The 20,730-nt window shown below is 31.2% G+C and overlaps 3 protein-coding genes across 3 annotated transcripts; 2 read left to right on the top strand and 1 right to left on the bottom strand.

Annotated features, from left to right (window-relative positions):
- Window positions 1-2,236: 2,236 nt before the first annotated feature.
- OCT59_028243 (uncharacterized protein) lies at window positions 2,237-3,142 on the bottom strand (the record flags this gene model as incomplete). The annotated part of the gene is made up of 4 exons (XM_025324108.2): window positions 2,237-2,253; window positions 2,317-2,704; window positions 2,775-3,011; window positions 3,086-3,142. The coding sequence occupies 4 exons, from the start codon at window positions 3,140-3,142 to the stop codon at window positions 2,237-2,239; spliced, it is 699 nt and encodes a 232-aa protein (XP_025188019.2).
- Window positions 3,143-5,326: 2,184 nt separating this feature from the next.
- OCT59_028242 (uncharacterized protein) lies at window positions 5,327-6,971 on the top strand (the record flags this gene model as incomplete). The annotated part of the gene is made up of 6 exons (XM_066147161.1): window positions 5,327-5,342; window positions 5,435-5,758; window positions 5,825-6,021; window positions 6,095-6,265; window positions 6,337-6,700; window positions 6,760-6,971. 6 exons carry the CDS (start codon window positions 5,327-5,329, stop codon window positions 6,969-6,971), a joined length of 1,284 nt encoding a protein of 427 aa, XP_065993901.1.
- Window positions 6,972-7,570: 599 nt separating this feature from the next.
- On the top strand, window positions 7,571-9,109 carry OCT59_028241 (uncharacterized protein; the record flags this gene model as incomplete). Its single annotated transcript, XM_066147160.1, has 4 exons — window positions 7,571-7,692; window positions 7,766-8,150; window positions 8,608-8,638; window positions 8,808-9,109. The coding sequence occupies 4 exons, from the start codon at window positions 7,571-7,573 to the stop codon at window positions 9,107-9,109; spliced, it is 840 nt and encodes a 279-aa protein (XP_065993900.1).
- Between the last annotated feature and the right edge of the window lie 11,621 nt (window positions 9,110-20,730).

Below are 20,730 nucleotides of genomic sequence, written 5' to 3'. Positions count from 1 at the left end.
AAAATATATTTAAGGATCAGTAAATTAAATAAATTAATTGTTAATGAATTGGTAAAAAAATCAGTTACTCCTGAATTAAAAATATCAGTAAATGAAAAAAATTAATTACTAATCAGTAAATAAATTAATTATCTTTTAGTAAACAAAAATAATCAATTATCAGTAATAAAATTTATATTCGCTTGATAATCAGTAAAAAAAAAATATACCAAAAGTAAATCTTCATAAATATTTCTCGCGTGAAACTAATTGAAAAAATTTTCCTGCATTAATTTCTAAACTCGCATTGATTTTTAAAGAAAAATGGTCAGATATAAATGTTAAATTTGCAAAAGATATTTTTCAACTCCCAGCGGTTTGAGACAGCACGCTAATGCCAAATACCATAAAAGAACAACAACTTCTCAACCAAGTGAACCAAGTGAACACGTTCAAAGATTCTCGCGACAATTATCAAGAACAGCGGTTATGCTAGAACATGATGTTCAGTTATGGAACACACCTATTACAATGCCAGATACATTTACTTTGCATGAAAAATCCACATACCAAAATGATAATATTGGTGAGATGTAGGATATAATAATCAATGAAATTCCAACTCAAGATGCAGACAATTTAGAATCTAAACCACATTATAATCTGCGAAAAAGATCAAAAACAGAAAATATAGAAGAGAGAGCTGAAGAAATTTTTGAAGAAAATTTTGAGGAGTTGGGAACAGAAATACCAGTAAATCTCGACAATATTGATCTAGATCCTGAAGATCTTCAAGGAGCATCGTTAGATGATGCTTTAGATGCTATTGAAGGAAAAAATTTACCAGAATGCGTAGCAAAGTGGCCAAATGATGCATACAGAGATTTCATGAGATTAATTGTAGAGGGTAATATATCTAATAAAATTGGAGATCAAATAATTAAATTCTTTAATAAATATAGCAATCTGGAAGAATCTCCATTACCGAAATCAACCAAAAATGGCAAAGACCATCTCAATCAAATAACTTCACTTCATTAGACTTCAAAGAAAAAGTTGTTTCAACCTACAGCAGTATTGACATTACATTCTACTATTGTCCCATATTTCGCGCTATTCAAGCTCTTCTGCAACGACCAGAAGTAGCTAATAATTTTGTCTATAAGGGAATTCTAAAGAAAAAAAGGGTAAATTTAATAATTATGAATGACTAAAAAAAACTAAAGATCATCACTCAGATTTTTGGTTGTTTATATTCTTAGGATGATGGAAGCGAAATAAGAGTGTTTGGTGAGCCATATGAAGGTGACTGGTGGCTGGAAACGGAAAAGATTCTTCCGCTATTAAATCACCTATTGTCTATCATCTTATATTTGAATAGAACCACTTTCGATGGACTGGGCAAGACATCAGGCCATCCAGTATTTTTAACGCTTAGAAATGTTCCAAATTGGGTTTGAAACCTACTAGAATCTAAAATACTTTTAGGTTTTTTGCCTAAAGTTCAAGATTCAGGCATTAAAATTACCGAAGTCTTTTGAAGTTTGCAGCGTGAAATATTTCACAAATGCTTTAATATCATGCTTTGGCCTTTACTGGAGAAACCTAATACGTTATGTTTTGGGATTAATGGACAAGCAAAAACATTTGCTGCACAAATTTCTTTTTTTCTTGCGGATATGCTCAAAGCAGATGATGTGACTGTTACATATAAAGGAGCGCGATGTAAAATGCCATGCTATCATCAGTAATATTTTTTGGAACAGGATCCACAAGGATTCCATAATTTTCTATAGAATCCCTAAAGATTCGCAAATTCATGGAATCCTAAAAATTCTTTACTAATTTTTAAGGATCTTTTAGGAATTTATTAATTGTCAGATTCTTTAAAGATCCTTAAAAAAAAAACTCTAAGGATTTTTTTAAAAATTTTTCAATTAATTTAATATGAATATTATTGTTAATATTATTAATATTATAATTACTTTATTATTAAATGTTATATATTATATTGGATACTACTATTTACTATATATATTTTCAAAAAATAAACTTATTTACGAAAAATTCATTATTAAAATCAAACCGGTTTACCATATGCACTAAACCTGCAATGGATTCAAATGGTATTAAATCATAATAATTTACAAATTTCATATGGGGACATTCATACATTATGGGATATCATTTAGAATAGTAATTATACCAATGTACTAAAGCAAGAGATAAATAAGGATGATTAGGAAGGAACGAAACTTCAATTAACATTAATACCTGTAAAATAAATAAAAATATTAAATAGTGTTTAGTTTTAGTTAAAATAAATTATATAAATACTTGCCTTGCCATAACATAATCCACCGTCAGTTAAGTAATCTGTATCACCCATTGCAATTGCAACGTCACTAAATCTTGCGTAACCATGAAATTTACTTGTTGCATATACGATTTCTCCATTTGACAGTGTTCCGTTAGCATAAATCTTCAAATAAATTTCTTCATTTGCTGATGCATTAGATATATCATCTAAGTATATATCTAAACAAGCAATTAAATGTTCCATTCCTTCAATACACAATTCATTTATATTTTCTTCATGCTTAAGCTTTTCTTGAAAAGTATATATTTCACTTATTGGCAATTCCCAAAGGAGTGATTTCATAGAATTTAGTTTCAAACTTATAGTTTTTTTCGTAATGGTATTTGTAATTATTTGTCGTCGAATCTAATAATATATTTAAATTGTTAAAAAAATCTTTTACATTTATTTGGCTGAAAATTGCATTATAACATACCGTCTTTAACATTTGATTATGTGTATTCTTTTTATTAGACATTCTATATGGATTTTTAATCCAATTTTTGTGAAGCGTTTTGTACGTCTCAGTTGTCAGCCCATTTAATGCACCATATCGCCGAATGGTATGAATAGTATGATATCTCCACATATGAAGCTTTGGTAACTGAAGTCCACTAGAGGAGAATTGCGCAAATATATTTACAAAATCATTAGACCAATCTATTATTTCACGCTATATTAAAAAGCAAATTAGTAAAAAAATTATTTGTAATATTATACTATTATTATGTAAAGAAATAATCATACTTCAAAGATTTTTAAATCATCTTCATTAAATTTCTTTTTTCGTGACGTAATATACATCTTAATAAATTTAATGTAACATATAATAAGATTTTTACATGAAGCAATAGTATATAAATTACTATCTGTTTAGTTATTGATTTTATTATCTGTTGTGTACAGCTCATCAAGAACAAATACAATAATCTTCATAACATCTCGCATTTCACCTCCCGTAAATTTTGTACCTTGTTGATAACCTTTTTTTAATATTCTTAAATTATTAAATCGTGTAATAGTAGCCAGTCGATTGTCCATTTTACTGATTATTTGTTTTCCATACTGATGCATGAGCATACCTCTTGTATAATCAAGCATATATGGAAATAATCCGATTTCTTGTAAATGCATATGATCTAGTGCTGCTGCATCATATATGTTCATTATTCTAAAAAAATTAAAAAAATTATAATTTTAAATTAAATCAAAAAAAAAGGAATCGTCAAATAAATTCAAATAAATTAATACCTAAAATTCCAGAAAAAATTATCATATTCGTGAATGGAATAATTTTCTGCATTGTGAGAAGCAATAGCTTCTTGCATGTTTTCATGATTACGTAAATCTATCATATCCTGTTTAATATTCATATTATTTAATTGATCACCGGGCATAAGACATTTATAGCAAGGACATCGTGTACGATATGACTTGTAAGTACAACAAATATCCTGTGCTTCTAGCATATCTGCAATTATACTAGACAAATAAATGGTAAAGTGCTCAACTTTTCCATTTACTGCTAAGTATATACCATCCTCCTTAAGAAGTGGACCTAATAAATATTTCAAAGCACGATGCTTCAAATCCCGTTGCTTCTGCTTAAATTCCTTTGAATTTCGCAATTTATTATCTCGCGTAGTTAAATGAGGTAAAAATCCGATAAAAACTTTTGCATCAGGTAAGTTGCAATGTAAATTTGGAATATTTCCAAGGGTTAAGAAAATAGGATACTCAGATTTTCGCCCAAGAGTATCAAGAGTAGTTCCATCAATATAAATCATAACTGATAAAATTTTGCTAAATGAATTATATCTTTCACGCCATCAGTCTGCTGTATTCTGTTCAGAATAAACACGTACGAGTGATCCATTCTAGAATAAAATTATTATTAATCTTTTAAAATATAATACATCAATATATACATTATAAAAATACTTACAAGACCATATTCCCATTGTTCATCATAATCGAAAAGAAAATCTTTAGTCAAATCAGAATTCGAAACCAAACTTTTTATTGCATCATAAATTGGCCTATAATGTAATTTATAAATTTCTTCTTCAAATATAATGAGTTCTTTTTCTTTAAATTGTAAACCTTTAACATCCATATTGTCAATAAATGTACGCCCTTTCCTAGTAGATCCAGGAAGTTGATCAGTACAATGTTTTTTTAGTATACGTAACATAGAATCAGCGGCTGCGTCAGAAAGACGATATTGTGTTACAGCCATCATAAATTCTTTGTACGTTTCACTAGGCCATAATGTTTGTTCTGGATTGTTATTCAAGTCTTTATACGCATCAGCTAAACTCACACCACAAAAATCTTCGCTTGATGCTGTAGAAGAGATGCTTTTACTTTCTCGCGATCGGGTAATTTCATGATATTCATCATCTGTATAATCATCATTTTCATATTTATTGAAGGCCATAGGTGCATCTGCTGTATTGTTCAAATCTGATTTCTTAACAAATCAGTTAATAATTAGCAATTAATTTACAATGATTTGAAAGAATTATGAAAATTACCTCATTATTTTGTTTGTCGTCAGCACTTGTTATTTGTAAAAAAATATCTAAACCTTCAATTTCATTCCAAACATTATTATCAATAGTTTTTTGCCGTATATTATTATTAGAACTTGATTGTTGATCCTGAACCCAATTTAATGTACGAGAATAGTTGGTATATGTGTGAAGCTGGTGACAATATTGGGTCAGGTCTTGTTTTCGTGAAAAACAACGTTTACAAAAGTTACATTGATACATAATTATAATAATTACACGTTAAAAAAATAATTATATAACTTTGGTAACAGTTTAAAAAAAAATATTTTTTGATCCATTTTTGATCAGATCTTAATCACCATATGGGTAATTACCATTTTTGATAATAATTTGTTCGTATTATATTTGGAGTTTAAAGTAACTTAAACTTCTACTTTTTAAGTTTCAATAAATTCGCTTAGAATTTTCTGACATGCCTAAAGAAAAAGGTAAATATTTTTTTATTTAGCATGGCACTATGGTTAAGCCTTAATATTACCGTTATTAAGAAAACATTTTTGTTTGTTTTTATTTAATATAGTTAATCAAAGAATCTCGAGACGCAAAAATTCTTCTAATATAACTAATTCTAAGACAGCAACGAGTGAAGCAGATAAAATTGCTGCTCGTTTAGCTGCAGCAAGGTCTATTAAATCCTCAACTCAACGAAAACGACAAGATGCAAATGTTGAACTTGTTGCGTCAAGTTCACAATCCAGAGGAGTGCGTAATTTTGAAGATTCTTGTAATCTTTCACAAATACAAGAACAGGAGATGCGTGATGAGGACAGAGAAGAAGCATTAGCTGCACTAGCTGATGCATCATCTAATATGAATACTTTGAGATCGATGGAAAATGCTCCAAGTATTCGAATTTATGATATTAATTATTAATTATTTATCATATAATATTGATTTGGTCTTTTTTCAGCCGATACTACTAAGACATTTTATTCGCACATGATTGAGGGTCTAAAGAGGAGTTTGGGCCAAAATAAGCATATATATGAAGCAATATATGAAATGAAGGCTTCGCAAGACGCGTTCCAAAAAGAAACAAATGAAAAATTAAATATTATTTCAGAGAAAATTAACCAATTAATTACTCCTGAAGATTCCTATTGGAAGGTAAACTTGAGCAATTATTAAATAATAATTTTTAGCAAAGGATTTGATATACAAACTCATTTTATTTTTGTAGAGCTTGGCGTCAAAAACTTGCAAAACTCAACTACCTATTCTTGGTCTTTATCCTGATGATTCAGAATTCAAGAAAGGCTTCGAAAGTATACTTGAACAAGAAAAGCCAGGTTATATTGAACAACTTGGCCTACAGTGGAATCATTTTTATTTGGAACGTGTCAGACCTCTAGTAAGTTATAATATTAATATTTTTGGTATAAATTATTATACTTTAACTAATATATTAAATGTTCTCTTTAGTGCCGTGATGTAATTAAAAGCAGAAGATGTGATAAGGCCAAAGATGTTCGATCTGCAATGTTTGACATCTTTGGTGAAAATCTTTTAACTCGAATTAATACTTCTGCAGGAGCTGGAGATATTGCAACTTTTAAAAATTCAAATAATACCAAAAATGCGTTTAAATGTTTATTTATAAGTGATGATGATGGTACCCTTCCGTATATTGAAGCAATTAAGAAAAAGGCATGGGAGAGAAAGAAGACTACATTGATGGATACTGCTTTTACATTGGCAGTTTGTGAAATTGTTTTAAATCTGAGACATCCACGAATATCTGTTAGTGATAATGCTCTCCATAAACGATTTGACTTATATCTGGTATGTAAGAGATTGATAGCAATATGCATTAGTTAAGCAGATATTGATAATATTATTTATAAGATTGTATCCATAATTTTAAAGAAATAACATCCGAGATTACCAAACAAGTTAGACAAGATGAATTAGGTAAAACATGTGATAATTCAGATGATACTAGCGAGAGTGATGACCACCGTTATGATGATCGTGATGAAGATCAAGAGAATGATCAAGTCGATAAAGAACTTGGCGAAAATTACAATATCGATCAAGATCAAACAATTGATGAATAAAGGTAGTCTTCTATTTTAATTTATAATAATGATAATAATCTTATAACATTTATAAATACTAATTGTAATTATACTATTGTTTATAGTGAATTTAAAGCATATTTCAAGATTTGTGCATCGTACAAGTATTTGTAATCATATGATCGAAAAATCAAACAAATTTAAATTAATAATAACAGAATATATTTTTAATTTTCTAAATAATAGAAAATATGAATAGTACAGCTTAATTTCGGTAATTTCAGTGTAAAAAGAATTTGTACATAAAAAAAAGTCAATATAGCGCGTTAAAAATGTATTATCATAACCTATAATTTAATAATATATAATAATTTACAATAAAGCATTAATGTAAAATAATAACTAATATAGTGATATTAAGTGAAAAATTCGATTATATTAAATCCTTAAAGATCTTTGAATTAAAACTTCAAACCCTTTAGGATCCCTTGAACTTTTTAATTCCAAAGATCCGCTGAGGTGGGGAAGGATCCATACGAATCCTTACTATTTATGGAAAATAAGGATTTCACGTGGATCCCGACTCTCAAAATATTACCGATGATACTTGTATGGTTCTGCAAAATAACTTAAACAATATGAAACTTACACAAGAAGATATACTTTCCAGAACTCATGAAAATATGAAAAAAATGGTTAGCGCTGAACAAGGAAAGGAGTATTCTGTACATTACGTCAAAAATGCCTTCTGGAAATTTCCGTAAATATTACTAAATTTTATAAGTAATGACGACGTTGTAAAAATTTTTTTACATATATAAATTTTTTTACAGAAATCTGAATATTTACGAAGCATGCATTTCCGACCGTATGCATTATATCGACCTTAGACTTTTTAAATATCAACTGGAGTTTACGCAGGAAATCTTAAAAAAGGTCAGAGGGTTGGAATTACAGAAGATTTTTGATGAACGCCTTCGACAAATTCCATGTTTTTCAGGCCTTAAATTGTTAAGTAAAGTAAGTCAACTAAAAGTAATGACAGCATCAGACTATCGTCATATTATGAAGATAGTGATTTTTGCTTTAGATGAAATTTTCAGCGAAGAAAATGAAATAACTTGTAAAGAACTTTGTGAACTTTACACGAAGTTTAATAAAATGTATACTATGAGCAGACAAGAATCATATACCGAAAATGAACTGAATATCTTTGAAGTAAGAAGAAAAAATTTAAAAAAATTAACTTTCTTTAAAGTTAATAGATGATCTAACACAGGTCGAAAAGTGAAAAATCAGGCATCAATCAGTCACCAATCGGTCACCAATCAGGTACCTGATTGGTGACCGATTGGTGCCTGATTTTTCACTTTTCGACCTGTGTAACTACTAACTAAAATAGGAAGCAATCATTGATTGGTGCATAGAGTTTAAAAGGATATTCTCCCTATTATCTACTACGGATTACAGTTTTCCAAAGCTGCATAGTTGGCGTTATCATGCAGATAATATAATTTGAAGATGGCTATTAATTTATACAAATTTTAATTTAATTTAATTATTTCAGTACCTGCCATTATATTGTCAAATATAATGTACTGAATAGCCTATTAACGGAGACTTACGAAATGCTCCATAAATTATATATTAAAATTCCATATCGAGCAACAAATAGAAAACACGTGATGCAACAACTGGTGAACGCTGTTAGTAAAAGTTTTATAAGATTTTTTTAACTTTTCTCCAACCATAAATACTAAACTATTAATATTTTTGCAGGTAAAGCGTAAAGAATTAACTCCAACTACCAGCGGCATGAAAGTCATTCGTTGTAAAACTGAAGGGTTTGAAAAATTCTTTGGGAATTAAATCTAGACTCCATTGATGAAAAAATAAAATCTTTAAAAAAATCTGAAAATCTGCCACATCCAAATTATATTGAAGAATTGGCACAAATAATTACAGCGTTGGATACTTTTTTAGACACATCCTCGCAAGATTCAGAAAATGATTTTTTTATCAAAATTTATGATTCAGTTCATCTAGAAAGTGGAGAAATTCTAAGATCAACGGGTGAATTTCAAGGAAAAGAATGGTTTAGCAATGTCACAGTAACTCATGCGGAGGATCAAGGACAAGACGAAGGTGCTTGGTACGGAAAAGTAAGTGAACTTTAAAAATTTGTAAGTACAGTCAACTCTCTTTATAGTCACACATTTGGGACAGTCCATATTTGGTGATTATAAAGAGATGTGACTATATAAAAAATTTCTTATATTTGTATGTCATAATTCCGGCCAAAAATTAACATAATTTTAGCCAGAATTATACTTAAAACTTTATTGTATCGTAACTTCGCCAATATTAATCGCAGAGAGATGATCTTACCGCCATTCGATTCGTCTTGATGAGACGGTTCTAATGGTATAAAATACGTCGAAATCCAATCACTAGATTAATTTCCGAAATTAAAAAAATATTAATGGTTTTTGTGTAATAACTCTGCCAATATTGATCCTAGAGAGACGATCTTACTACCATTCGATTCGTCTTAATGCGACGAATCTAATGGTATAAAATACATCGAAATCCAATCACTAGATCAATTTCCGAAATTAAAAAATATTAAATGGTTTTTAAGTAGGAACTCCGTCAATATTGATCACAGAGAGATGAGCTTACCACCATTCGATTCGTCTCGATGAGGCGATTCCAACGAGCTATAAATCGTCTTTTTACAATCACTAGGTACTGAGAAATCTAGCAAAATGTTAAATGGCGCAGTAAACGTAAATCAAGAAATATTATAATGCCGATGTTTAACATTTTGTTGAATAACTCGTCCGCCAGTGATCGGAAAAGGATAAAACTACCACCATTCGATTCGTCTCAGTGAGACGATTCTAACAAGCTATGATACATCTTTGTACGATTATTAGATGCCAAGTTATTTAATATATTCTTTATATAACTGTGATTATAAACGGTTCTTTTTAATATAAGATTTTTGAGGATAGGTGTGATAGTGACTATAGATAGATTGTGACTATATAGGATAGATTTTAATAATAAAGTGTTTTGAACATACAACTGGTGTGACTATATAGTAGAATGTGACTATAACGGGAGTGACTATAAAGGGAGTTGACTGTACGATTTTACTTTGTAGTTCTTTACAAATTATTTCTTTTCAAGGTATTGCTATTTTTAAAATTCTTTCGAGGATCATATAAAGAGCCATACGAACTTGCTCTTGTTCGTTGGTTTGACATTCATCCAATAGAGCCTATAGTCTATGGTTACTTCCAATTATACTATACTGAAGAATATAACATTATTCCAGTTAAATCTATCAATCAGGAGGTTCATATAATTCTAAGGTTTAACAAAGAAAATTGCTTTCTATTAAATAAATATATGTTCTAAATCTTCAAAATAAAAAAGAAAAATGATGTTTCATCATCCATACAGTATATTTAAAACGCCACTTTAGCTTTTTTCGCTAGTTTTATGAAAAGCCTTTCAGATCGACAAAAAGAGGGAGTCTTTAATAGTAGGATATCATAGATATTTTACGGGTTGCTAGTAAATTAAAGCAATTAAACAAACTGTAAAAAATAGCAATTTATCTCATAATTTTCGTCAGTTAGTATTAGTACAGAGTTTTCTTCAGTTAGTAATATAGTGGTTATAAAAGCGGAAATCTGTAAAATCGCAGATTACCGCAGAAATACATACATAAAAAATCAGAAACTTGCAAAATTGCAGATTATTGCATAATTTTGTAAAAAATAAAAGCAGAAATCTGCAAAATCGCAGATTACCGCAGAAATGCATACATAAAAAATCAGAAACTTGCAAAATTGCAGATTATTGCATAATTTTGTAAAAAATAAAAGCAGAAATCTGCAAAATCGCAGATTACCGCAGAAATGCATACATAAAAAATCAGAAACTTGCAAAATTGCAGATTATTGCATAATTTTGTAATAAATAAAAAGCAGAAATCTGCAAAATCGCAGACTTCAGCATAAATTCACAAAAAAAATGCGGAGATCTGCTAATTTTACAGATCTCTGCAGTTCTGCATCTTAAAAAATTTCCCGATGTATAAAATAAAAAAATAAATATAATGTATACTAATACAGAATCCCATCTATTATTAAGATATATTATCAGTAAAAATTTCACTTTTATATGAAATCCTACTTTAGGATTTGCTTAAATTTTATTGGTTAATTAATTAAAAAGGAAAAAATCATAACAATGTAATATAAAATTTTCTTTTATAATAGGATTTTTAAAGAGTTTTATATGTAAACTTTACCTTAGATCATAAAATACCTTATCTTAATAATAGGTAAGATCTTTATAATATAGTAATATGCTTATTATCAATTTTACATTTATATATAAATTTTTTTATTATTTAACAAATATTTTACAAAGAAAAAGAAAAGAAAAAAATGGGTAAGAAAAATCAGAAGTAAGTAAGTAAATAATAAATAAATAATCAGTAATTCAGTATCATGCAAAAATCTTATAACCATAAATTTTAGGTAATAATCATAAAATAATATAATATTTATATATTCATTAATAGCAGTATTTATTTATATTTATCAAATAGTTAGTATCAAATAGTTAGAATACAAATAATTTATTTTGTAAGAAAGAGAATAATTCTATACTTTTATTAAGGTTGCTTGCCGAAACTAGAGGGTTTCGGCAGAATGGCGTACGCGAAACTGCCGAAACTAGTTTCGCGAAATCATCAAGAAATGCCGAAACTGCGAAACCTATCAAAATCGCGAAACTGCCGTAACTTGCCGAAACTGTTTCGGCGTTTCGGCAATACTTTCTATATGATTTAATTAGAGTTTCGGCATTTAAACAATTTATAAGAATAAAGATTAAAGACAATATGATTTTTTGTATGTAAATATTTATTTTATAATATTTAATATTAAACTAATAAAATATACGATTAAAAATATAATAAAAATTAAAATTTAATAATATCTTTATCTTCTATGTGGGGACCTGCTTCTACCTCTTCTTCTATCTCTACTTCTGTCCCGTCTTCTATCTCTACTTCTATCTCGTCTTCTATCTCTACTTCTATCTCGTCTTCTATCTCTACTTCTTGATCTACTTCTTGATCGAGACCTAGATCGCGACCTTCTTCTTTCCCTTCGCAATCTATATTCATATCGACGTCGATCACGCGCAGCATGCTGCCGTCGATACTCTCGTCTAAACAGATCTAAAATCCAATAAAAATATTAATGAATTGAATGAATTGCCTAAATAAAATTAATTTAAAATAATAATTAATAATAATTACCGGTTTGTAACCAGAATTCATCGTTCATATCAGCAAAACACGCTCTATCGAAACTATTTGGGCTTATAATAGGAATCTTTACAGAAACTTACCATTTTTAATCAATATAGAATCGATATCGTTAAGTTTATCTTAACGGCATCATTTCGATATCATTTCGATATCATTTTAATATCGATTTAATATCAATATGATATCGAAATAAAGTATTATCACTTCGATATCATTTCGATATTAGATTGATATTGAAATGATATCGAAATGATAATTAAAATGATATCGAAATGATATCTTTAAATTAAACTTAAAGATGTTGTTTCGATATCATTTCTATTATCATTTTGATATCATTTCAATATCGATTTAATATCGAAATGATATCGAAGTGATAATACTTTATTTCGATATCATATCGATATTAAATCGATATTGAAATAATATTGAAATGATATCGAAATAATATCACTTGAAAACTTAAAGTTTCTGTAAAGATGTCGTCATCATTATTATTTATTATCCTACTGAGGTTTTCATAACCTCGTTTGAGGGCATTCCATTTTGTTTGGCATTGCCTGGGTGTCGCTGCAAATCCCGTTGCAATGAACACCCTATTTGCTATTATTGTCCATGCATTTACATGATGACGGTTTGCAATTCTTTCGAATTGCTGATGTAAGTTTCTCCGCTCCGCGATTAATTGCCTAGTTGCGTTAATCGTCCATTGGAATACTGGTGGTGGCGGTAGGACAAAAGGTACTAATGCTGCCATTTTTTATTTTTATGATTTTTTCGTAACTTGAAATTTGAAAATTAAATACAATTTGAAAATTAAAATACAATTTGGTTTTGAATTGCAAAAAAAAAATTCAAATTTCATAATATTTATAATAATTTTAAAATTCGTTATAATGTTTAAAACATGAACTGATGAACATAATAACATTCTACATAATTAAAGTATTTGTAACAAAATAAACACAGTTTTGATTCTAATGTAATAAATTTAATTAACGCAGTTCTAAATTTTTTTTTGTAACGCAGTTCTTAAAATTTATTAATCTAATGTAATAAATTTAATTAACGAAGTCCTTAAAACTTATTGATTCTAATATAATATGCTTATCCTTATTCCTTAATTAAATTGCACTATTTTTAAAATATAATATGCTTATCCTTATTTCTTAATTAAATTGCACTATTTTTAAAATATAATATGCTTATCCTTATTCCTTAATTAAATTGCAATGTTTTAAAATATAATATAAAATTACAATTGCCTGCATTGCCTGCATAATTATATGTTAACTGGACTTTGATCGCGAATATTTTGCCCTGCATAATTACATCATTTATTTCCTAAATAGTATCATTATTTAAATCACATGATATTAGAATTAATTCTCATTGGATTAACTATTGTAATTATTTCTCATTATTATTATTCCTCATTATCATCATAATTATCGTCATTATTATCACCGTCATCCATACCTAATACATCATCTATATCATAATCATAGTCACCTTCTCCAGGTCTCTTGTTATTACCACTATCATCAACTTCATCATCTTCCGCATTATTTTCATCTGAATCATCCAATATATCTCTTGGAATATCGCCGATTTCACTAGTAATTGAATCATGCGATAAATTAACAAATTGATCAATCCATAGACTTTCGATTACTACACGGCAATTGTCTTCAGGTATTGTTTCGCCGCTTGTAGTTAATCTCTGAGTAGAAGCTTGCTCCTCATTATATTCCTCATCGTCATCTTCTGCAAAAGCTTCTGCAATACGTATATTGATCTCATCATCATAAGACGAGTATTCTTTTTTTGATCAATTCCATAAAATCCAAGTTCAGTTTTTGAATTGGATTTCCAATACAAAATTAATTTGCACATGGATTCTAGTTTATCCACATTAAGATTTAAGCGACGTTTATGAAATAGCCATCCTAAAGTCGAAAATCCACGTTCGCAAGTTGCTGAGTTAGGACGTATTGCAAATAGATAACTTGCAATTCTTAGGCGGGGCATCTGTTCTGTTCAGTATTAATATATTTCCACCAATTCATGGGATTATCTTTAGCAAAACCGATATCTAGGTCAAATGGCTCTTGCTCATTAATATATTTCTGTATTTGATCACATAAAGTTTCAGCTTCGTAACGGTCGAAACCTAAATTTTTCCCGATTGAAGCTGCACATTTGATAATTCTCATGAGGGCGCATTTTTTAAGTGGCGCGTTTCTAAATCTGGGATCCATAAAAAAACAAGTAATATACTTATCATCATCGAATTCATCAAATCTTTCATTTATTACTTTGATACAATGACTTCGAAATGCAGGATTTAATGATTTGGGTAACTTTTTTAATGTAGCTGCAAGTCTTGCCAAGCTCAGGAAACAATCTGCAAGTGTAGCTCTTCTCGATTCTAATGAAAGTACCGCTTTTCTTAGAGGATCCAGAACAAATCCAAGAACTCGTAAATTTGAAAAAAAATTTCTCGATTGAATAATCGGTTTTATTTTATCATTTGTTAGCACTTTATCGTGATCGCTGGCCATTTCTTCTAGTGCTGATTCCAAATTTATTACTGAATTTACGGATTCACTAGCAGTAGTCCAGCGTGTCTTGCAATATAATTTTAATCCTCCTCCACTAATTCCTTTTTCTTTAATTATTTGAGCAAGTTTTGCATTAGCCTGATGAGAACTTCTAAAAAAGGTTGTCAAAATATTAACACGTTTTAATAAACGTTCCGCAAACTTCTCCTTGACGATGTCGTATGCAGCCATTTATGACTAAATAATATAATTATATTATTTAGTCATAAACGGCTTAGACTAGATTATTTAGTAATAAAATAATCTAAGTATGACTATAAATAATCTAAATATAACTAAATAATCTAAATATAACTAATTAATCTAAATATATCTAAATAAATTAAATATATCTAAATAATCTAAAGTTAATAACCTAAATATGATTAAATAATCTAACTAAATAACCTGTTTGTGACAATTTTCTGTATCTAGTTATTTTTCTTACTATATTCCTTTCCTTTGAATTCGCTTTTCTTTAGCTTTTTTCATTTATTATTTGTGATCATGTGATTAAATAACCTAAATATTACTATTACTAAATAATCGAAATGTACCTATTTTTATTTAATCCTATACACGAATAATCAGCTTCCAATATAATTTATGATATTGGGATTACAGGTTGATTGGTTGTTAAACTTTATGTTGAAGGTCCGGCTTGTTTGCAATTGTTTGGATCCCAAGTTTTATGATGAAGTTTCTGCCATTCTGTACCTCTTTGGTTACCTGTTAAGGATTCGAGGGTGCTTTCCTTCTTCACCTATTTTGTTATCCATCAAAATGCCAAAATATGGTAAAAAATATCATGTCGGGTGGCGCAGTAGATCTGCGATTAATTTCGGCCGGCACTATACCATAATTTCGGCCGATCTTTTGGGCATGTGATTCGAGGATCCAGCTTGGCACCATGATGGTGACTTGATAGTGTCCTGGAACTTCTGTGGAGCTGTCATGGAACTGGCAGGGAGCTAGAAAGGTTCTATTATTTTGCCAGTTTTAGGCCAGCTTGGGTACCGAGTTATTATGTTCAAAGATCTGGCCGAAATTGTGGAATAGTACTGGCCGAAATTATGGAGCGAATTTTGACTGCGCCTACTGCGCCATGGTCACGTGATCCTGTTACGGCACCGAACACCCTTTCATAGTTGCGGACTAGTAACGGGAATGTTCTGGGAATGTTTCCAGAACCCAATGTATATGCATTTGTGCAAAAAAAAAAATGTCTAAACAAGTACAAATCATAAATCCTGAAACTGGACAACAAATCACACTAGATGGCTTACACAATATTGCTGGCTAAGTTCAATTCTACTTTCGTCTACCTATTTGTCTCCAAGAGTGAGGCCGGAGGTATTATGCTTCTGAGGTTTTCGAGGTATATCGGCGGGATGTTGTAAGCACTTCTGAGGCCCGATCATAGTTTATTCTGGGTCGAAGCAGTGTGTATGCCGATTTTTAGCGTCCCTAGTGTCCCTAGTAAAAGTAAAGTTATAGGAAAAAAAAATATCGAATCCATCCTGTATGTATGCCGTCACCAAGAAAATTTGTTAGTGACTCTCTTAGTGACGCTCTTAGTGACACCCTTGTATGCCTTTTTCGGTGTTTGGGGACGCTCGGTTCTCTTCTTTTATATTTGTCACTAAGTCACTAAGAGTCACTAAGAAAAAGTAAAGTTCTAGGAAAAAAAATTGAATTTTTTCTATGCTACTCCTATGGCTTATATGCGATATAGTATGATACATATATAACATATGCGTGATACATATATGCTAAAAAAAAAAATGAAAAAAAGTTATGGAACTCGGATTTTTCTTAGTGACTCTTAGTGTCATAGTGACACCTATCTAGAAACCTTCTGATGGCTCTAAAAATGTGAAATAGCTATAAATTTTGTCACCGAGAGCATCACCAAGAGTGTCACCAAGAAATTCTACAATTTATTGTAGGTTCGTCCAAAAGGCCATAGGGATAGTGACAACTTCTTATTCTTGTTTAAGTTCTCTCGATTAGCCTAAAATTACTTGAGCGGAATCTCTTTGGGACCATCAGCTTGCTTAGCCAGCTTTTTCCGATGGTAATGTTCCTTCGATCTATGTTTTTTTGCATGCGTATCGCAATAGTCATATTTGGATCTTGTCGGGTCACTACATTCTTTGCAAAGAACTTGCCTAGAATTCCGATGGACTTTACATCCCTTTGGATCAAAGCATCTCCGATTACATACTTCTCCAGTTCTAAGAATATATGGACAATAATAAAAATTCCAGGATGGTGGTTCTTTTTTGAGAACTCGTGTCTCCTTTTTTTCGCCTTCCATTTATATATATCAATTAATAATCTTGGGGAATTATTTTCATTTTGAACTTTTTTCTTGCGAATAATATACCCTGAGTTTTGGTATAGCTATAAATTATCTTAACTTGCTTGAGAAAAAAAAATGACCCAATCCGACTTCTTCGAAGACGCCCCGCCCCGTACTATTGTGGGTTTAAAGCCTCCGATATAGGACAATGCCAATATAAAATTCGTGATAATAATGTTAGACCAAGGCATTTTCTAGGGGCAGACAATGAGGATGGAATAGAAGCCATACTCTTAGAACGTGAAGGCCATTCATTGCACGAAATTATTGATGGAGATGAGCCACTCCGGCCTATTATCGACTTTGATTTGCGACGAGAAGTATATGACAGTCTTGACCCTAAACTCTCGGGCAAAGAGATATTAGAATCACTTATTCTTGCTTTTACAAAGACGTGTCATGAGATATTTCCGGAATGGGAGAATAAAACTAGAACTATTGCTAGTAGTAGTGATACCCAAAAAATGTCATACCATATCTTGACTTTCGGCATGAGGCTTAAAAATATTGCTCAGGTTTCAGTTTTCACCGAACTTGTTCGTAAAAAACTTCCAGTGGGATTACAGAAAAAAGGGATAATTGATAATATAGCAAATATAGGTTCTTTCAAATCTTTCTCCTTGCGGATGCTTGGAACGCCCAAATACGATAAAAAAAAAGAGGAGCATGTTCGTATAAAAAAGGCTATATACCCAAAAGATGGAACTATCTTTGACTTCATGATTCGTCCGCCTAACGATGATTCTAGAATCATTGATAGTCCTCTTTTGACTATTTCGGAGCCAGAAGTTAAGAGATACCCGACCAAAGGAAATGAAATTACTAATGCTGATATCGAAAATGACCAGGCTGAATTCGATTTCATAGAAACATTACTTAGAGATAATTCTATTGAAGGTTACACTCTCTCATTTCCTTCAGATAACATCCCTGACTTATTTCCATTAGTACGCAACTCTCCATCACACTGCCCAATATGTAATCGGGAACATGAAAGTGATAATGCATATATCCTACGAAATAAAAAAACATATAGATTTTATTGCCATCGTGGAAACCATGAAAGAGAACCTGGAACTAGGAATCCCTCAGTAAAGCTTACCATTAGCGAAACGGTTTTGGAGCGAGAAAAGAAACTCCCAGTTCCAGTAAGATTAGAGCAATCTAGAATTTCAAACCCAAAAGACCATTTCGTATGGTGGGATTTAATACATATGTGTACTTCAGGTAAGAAATTCTCCCGCGCTGAAGTTTATGAAGCAATCCAATCAACCATTGCCTATATTCAAAAGAAAATACCGATCTGGATATTAAAACATAAGGATCCAGAAAATGGGCTTTACTTCGATATGGGAGCCGAGCTAAAGCTTGCCAAGTTTGAGATTAAAATAATCGAATATGGGGGTGAAGCAGTGAAGTTAAAATCATTGATAGACCAGGCAGTTATTAAAGGTCTAATAGTTTATGAAGATTATAATTTCCTTCCATACCCCATAAATGTTTCTCAGCCAGTTACGGATTTCTTTAACCTTTTCTTAGGATTTTTGGCTAAACCAGCGCCAGAAATTAATAAAGAAATTATGAATCCGATTCTCTGGCATGTATTAAACATAATTTGTGATGGAAACGAAGAACTCAATGAGTATATCTGGAACTGGTGGGCATATTTAGTACAGAAGCCACAGAAGAAGCCTCGAACCATCTTAGTACTAAAATCCACACTACAACAGTGCGGAAAAAATATTATTACTGACTTTATTGGGGACAAAGTCTTGGGGCAACATCTTCATTATGCAACATCGGATTTAGAAAAAATTCTTGGGCGTTTTAATAGCGCCATTCAAGCTCGAAAGCTTATTGTCATGAATGAAACAGGTATGTCTAATGGTGATTGGCATAGATTTAATGGACATCTTAAATCTCTCATAACAGAAGGAAAAGTATCTATAGAGCGAAAGGGTCTTGAACTTAAGCGATTAAATGATTTTGCTGGGTATATGGTTACAAGCAATCAGGATGCTCCGCTCAAAATAGATATAGGAGATTCTCGTATAGTTTGTTTTGATGTCTCGGCACGCTGTAGAGGTAATATACCATATTTTGATCAGCTGGGGGAAATTTTAGACCACCCTGATGCGCCAGGAGTAGTCATGTCATACCTTCTTAGCCGTGATTTATCGAAATTCAAACCAGGAAAAATTCCTTCTACAAAAATGAAAGTAGATACAATGCGTGATCAGCTTCCTAGTCCCATTCGATTTATAATTGACTATATTACATCTAGGGCTGAGGGTGGAACATCCACGCAAAGTCGTACATCATTATATCAAAAGTATCTTGAATGGTGTGGAGAGAATGGTGAAAAACTATTGACTAGTAAAGTTGCTGGAAAAAAGTTTTCTGAAATTGGTATTGAAAGCAAACAAGTGCAAACAGGTGGTGGGAAAAGAGAATGGCAATACATTCTTGACCGCTCCAAGATCATAGCTAAGCTCCGTGAATCTGGCTTAGGTGATATCGAAGAATTTTCTGACATACCTCAACCTGACTTACCCACAAACGAGGCCACAGACATACCCATATTCAATATGCCAGAAATAATTCCTCCAAAAATAATCCCGCCCCAGCCAGAAGAGAATCTCCTTCCAAGAGATAAGAAAGCTGAACCCCCAATCGCCTCAACATCTGGGACATCCGAGAGTACTAAGACTTCCGAATCACCTGAGTCACTAATAGATAAACCCGAACCTAGCAATAAAAAAGCTTCTTCCACATCCCCGGCTAGACAAGAGCGAGAAGAGCGCCTCAGGAAATGGGCTATCGATCATGGTGAAGACCCAGACGTATTCGTGACCATCACAGAAAAAGATATCAGACTATTCCATGAATATCGAGACAGGATGATGTCGGACGCAGATGCCGTCGATTTTGCGAAAGCAGACGGTATGGACGTAAACGATATATTTTGGATGTCTAGAAGGGAAAGATTAATAAGTGAAGAAATATATCTCCGCAACTTCGAGAATGTGGGAAAGCCCCGGACATATGTTTATGATGATGAGGAGTGGCAAAAAGGTATTAGCATACTCCAAGAGAACGGTTACTTATGGTAGGTTTGACCAATAGTGGCAAAAAATATAAGCATATTCAGCGCAAGCGCAGAGAATGGTATGCTTTGGTAAAGAGCGAATAAGAGTGGGTTATGAAATATTAGTAGGGATGGGACTTTCGTTCTTTACAATTAGGCGATATAAAATCCCAAATTATTATTATTTTTTCGCATATCCTATCTACCCGCAATTTTCAAATATATATAAAAGCTATTCCGGCTGGAGTTCGTGGCCTCATAGAGAGCCCGCAGAAGTTATAATATTCTTTTTTTGTTCATCCGAAACCCCTCCGACCCTCTCCCGCAGTCCTTAGATAGGGAGAATTATTTATTTTTTTTCGAATTGAACTTTCTCCGCATAG

This window comes from Rhizophagus irregularis, chromosome 8 (assembly GCF_026210795.1).
Source record: "Rhizophagus irregularis chromosome 8, complete sequence".
Classification (NCBI taxonomy): domain Eukaryota; kingdom Fungi; phylum Glomeromycota; class Glomeromycetes; order Glomerales; family Glomeraceae; genus Rhizophagus; species Rhizophagus irregularis.
Note: the sequence above shows the minus strand (reverse complement) of the source record. Positions and strands in the feature narration are given on the sequence as shown.